This window comes from Sinocyclocheilus rhinocerous, unplaced genomic scaffold (assembly GCF_001515625.1).
Source record: "Sinocyclocheilus rhinocerous isolate Xijiao unplaced genomic scaffold, SAMN03320098_v1.1 scaffold2578, whole genome shotgun sequence".
Taxonomy (NCBI): Eukaryota; Metazoa; Chordata; class Actinopteri; order Cypriniformes; family Cyprinidae; genus Sinocyclocheilus; species Sinocyclocheilus rhinocerous.
In genome coordinates, this window is record NW_015643596.1 from 186,568 (window position 1) to 191,187 (window position 4,620).

The 4,620-nt window shown below is 34.0% G+C and overlaps 1 protein-coding gene across 1 annotated transcript in view; it reads right to left on the minus strand.

The window, feature by feature from the left end:
- lrp1ba (low density lipoprotein receptor-related protein 1Ba) overlaps positions 1-4,620 on the minus strand; it is a 283,055-nt gene that overhangs the window by 133,464 nt on the left and 144,971 nt on the right. The window contains exon 32 of the mRNA XM_016574938.1: positions 2,746-2,895. Coding sequence (XP_016430424.1) covers positions 2,746-2,895 — 150 coding nt within the window. The remainder of the gene's footprint in view (positions 1-2,745; positions 2,896-4,620) is intronic.

Here is a 4,620-nt window from a genome sequence, read left to right on the forward strand (position 1 = left end):
GTAAACCCTAAACCAATAAACATGTTCAACACTTCATCTCTACTCATATGTGACACATCTTTGTCTTTAAATAAAATGAAACAGTCCTGCTTGCTGACAGGCCCAGGATATTTATCCAAAATATAGCAGAATTTATACTCTCATGTAGCTCATACCTGTCAATGCATCAAAAACCTCTATAATTCGGCCTAATTATAAGGCTTCCAAAAATTATTTCCTTGGAAGTCAGGACGTTTTATCTCCTGATCACTGAAGGTGAGGCATTTCAATCAGAACTGATGTCTTTAGCTGATGATCCTCTGGTTTTGAACCAGCTGTTTGATTCTTAAACAGATTAACGTCAATCCACAAATGATGAAAAATGTGCACTGTGCTCCCAGAACTCTTCTTGACAGAGTTATGCGCTGGGTCAAAGAAAATGAAATGATGAAAGCAAGAGGGGCACACTGGCAAGTGCTTCATTGAGTTTCTTTATGTGAGAGAAAGACCCTGAAATTTAAACACTATATCTGCTCTTTGCACAAAAAGAATGTTTTAGCAGTGTTACTACAGCCTATGGCTGTTTGTTGTCGAAAGGTTTTCTTTAAAGACAATATTAAATCAAAACTGACCCTATGTACTTTCTTAATAGATATACTTGATCTTATTGTGTACAACCCATCAGTGCTCTTTCTTCTAGAGTGAGAAAAAAACCTGTTTATATAATATTTCACAGAAAAATGTTTACACATCTGAAATCATTTGTTAACATTTTTCTTTTCCCTAATTGCAGTAAAATAAACTGACAACACTTCACAATAAGGTTCCATTTGTTAAAATCAGTTAACATGCACTAAAAAAAACAACAACATTGAGTTATCTTAGTTAATATTAATTTCAACATTTACTAATACATTATTAAAATCAAAAGTTATGTCTGTTAATATTATTTACTGGACCTGAACTAACATGAATTAACAATGAATAGCTGTATTTTATTAACTAACGTTAACAAAGATTAAAAAAAAATATTGCAATAAATGTAATATTGTTTGTTGTTAATGTTAGTTAATACAATAACTAATAATTAATAACAATATTAATAACAATTTAATATAATTTAATATAATTAATAAAAATAACTAATGGAAACTTACTGTAAAGTGTAAAAAAGCATGAATAGAAGTTAAAATTGTTATTATGTGAGCAGAAACAAGTAAAAGCATAGCGAAGATAACAAAAACAAAACAGAGCAAAACAAAACAGTGCAAAACAAAAAACTGAACAAAACAGAGTAAAATAAAAAACAGTGCAAAACAAAAAACTGAACAAAACAGAGTAAAATAAAAAACAGCAACATAAAAAAAACTGAACAAAAAAGAGCAAAAAAAAAAAAAAAACAGCAAAACTAAAAGAACCAGAACAAAACGAAAAACAGAGCAAACAAAACAGAAAAGAACAAAAATAGCAAACAAATCAAATAAAAAAGAACCAAAAAACCCAGAACAAAGCTATAAAGCAAAGAAAACAAAACAAAACAAAAAAACTATAAAAAAAAAAACTGAGCAAACAAAACAAAAACAGCAAAATGAAACAAAACAAAACAAAACAAAACAAAAAAAAAAAACTGAACAAAACAGAGCAAACAAAAAAAAACAGAACAAAAACAGAGCAAACAAAACAAAAAAACCTAACCAAAAAAAAAAAGCACAAAACAAAAAAAGAACAAAAAAGAGCAATTCAAACAAAAAACATAAAAAAGAACACAACTACTGTATAAAGCAGAGCAAACAATACAAAAATCAGAAGAAAAAAACCTGAGAAAAACAAAAACAGGGAAGAAAAACAGCTAGCTGTGCAGCTAACGGAGTGGTAAGAGAAACGTAAAACTAGTATATAAATATATATTTTAATACATTTGACCACAGATTTACCAATCTAGAAATATTCCCTATAATAACCCAAAATGTGATTTTCCAACCTATTTTCAATTTTTATTGGTCCAATCAAATTAAGACGGCTAAAATCACATCCCATTCTATTTCAGGCTGAATTTATTTGTCACTAGGAATAAGCCACATTGCAGAAGTTAAATGAGTTGTGAATACCATTATACATTTATATTTGCACATTTAGCAGACACTTTTATCCAAAGAACATGAGGAACATCACAAGAACAATTTAAAATTGTATGCCAGCTTTATTACCAGCTTTATTTATACGGTTTCCTCCGTTTTGACAAATCGCTCGGTTTTCCTCATTTGCTTTGCATAAAAGCACCTGCTAAATGAATAAATGTAAATGTCACAAAAAAAATCTTTAGGATTTGCACCGAAAATCAACCTTGAGTCAGAAGCCACATGCAAGATGACAGCACAAATTCATATCTGTCTTTGGCCGAGTCTCAAAACCCGCAGAGCTGCTACAATCAGCAAACACAGCTGCGACATCAAAAGTCGTGAGTCATCAAAGTTCAAGAAAAAACCCATGTCAGAACATGAATAGTGTTGCGATTCAATCCCTTTGAAAACAACAATCTCCCTCAATTGATTTGTAATTGCAGTGTACTAAAACAGCTCCACAATTAAGCCTTAACAAAAACCCCGGGGCCCACATTCAGCATAAAAACTATTCCTTATCATTCATACGCCGCTGTTCACAAACCATTTATACTGTCTATCACCGTACTAATTAAATAGCTCCATTATTTGCTTGGTTATAATTAACCTTACTAAATCAATGCTGATGAAAACAGCCTTCACTCACCCATCACTGCTAATGCCGTAGCTTTCCGCAGGTCTTTTTTCAAGCTGTCAATCACGTCCAGGCCACTCCCATCCAGGTTACACCTATTAATGGTTCCGTTTCCGGAACTCATCCAGTACAGCTTGTTGGCCGAGTAGTCGATAGACAGCCCTGAAAAGTACAAGGAAAATATGAAAACATAAAGCAATGGCTCATAACAAATATGTATATACTTGCCAGTACGTATATATGCACATATGCTGTTAATATAAGCATAATTGTTGTTCTATTGAACTTTCTATTCAAATAATCCAGAAAAAAAATGTATCTCAATTTCCACAAAAATATTAAGCAGCAACTGTTTTCAACACTGATAATAAGAATTGTTTAACAAATAAATACAGCCATGGTGAGCATAAGAGATCTCTTTCAAAACATTAAAATATGAAAACATTAAAATTTGGCTTTGGAAAGACATGAGGAGGAGAAAATTATAGCAATTTTCATTTTTTTGATGAAATATTCCTTTAACTAGATGCTCGAGAGTAAATAAAATGATCCAGAACTTCATTATTTGACCTTATCTTGTCGCAAGAGATGTTTCTGTTAAACATGGCTGATTTAAATAACAAAGAATTGAACACTGTTTTATCTCATGAATATCAACACACATTGTCGCAAACAAAACGTGTCTGGTTATTTGAAATCTGCATTTTCCCCTACAGCAAAGCATGTTTATGTGGGGCACAGCATAAATAGTGTTCAAAAAAAGTTCAAAAGGTTGTTTTCTCGTTTTATTTCCTTCATCTGCAATAATCCCTCATTCACATCATAATGATAACTGCTGTTACTGAAGATCTGGCTCAGGCCATAATCACATGTACTATGTGTCAGGGAGATTTTGCTTTAATTATGAGTTAAGTGGAGAACCACGAACATCTCAGAGAGCTCTAACAATACCTAGGGCTACTACTCAGACCAAATTACTATAGATATAACGATTTCAACAGACACGGCCTAGAGGAAGAGGAGGAATGAGTAAATGGTGCCCTTATGCAATTACAGTAAATACATCTACATGAGGCCATGTAATCTTGCAAATGTTAGATTGTTTGAAACAAAACAGCAGATTTGTTAAAAGTCCCCTGAAATGCTTAGAAACACACAGCGTTACTCTATGTGTTGACGTCATTTTATCTGAAACAGGAAGACAGGGCGGGACATATAAAGCAGCCCCGCCCCTTTTTAAAATAGCCAGTAGTGTTCGTTTATATCACAGCTTGGGCTAGAGCCGTTGAGCTCTGTAAAGTCGCATTTGACAGGGTATGCCAGCCACAATCTCATCCATATTGCTATAAAATATAGCATTCTGTGTAGAATTCAAATAGCTCCGATACATTTTGTGGTCTGTGCCGACTCGCGCATGTGATCCGCTCCATGCTATCGTGTCTCTGGACCGGAGTAGAGTGTGTGTGCGGTGCCACAGTGCGAAACCAGACTTCTTTTTTTCCATATTTACACTGTTTGAATCGTTCCCTGTCCCCTATATAGTGCACTACGTGCCATTCACTGTACAGAAAATACTAATTCTGTGGACAAGTGACCGATTTCAGCCGCGGCTTCAGCGTCTATTTTATAGTGTAGGGGGCGGAGCGCTTCGGATTCTAGAGAGCATTTGATTGGACAAAGTTTGATGAGAAGCTGAAGTACGATGTGACGTCAAAAAAAAAAATAAAATCGTTGAGCCGTTTTGGCGGAAGTGACGAACTGCAAGCTTTGAATGCTTATATCTTCTAAATGCGAATTTTGTCACTGTTTTGGAGCACACTGCCTTATAGACAGAGGCGGACAAAGTACTCAACTCCATTACTTGAGTGAAAGTACAGATACTGCTGG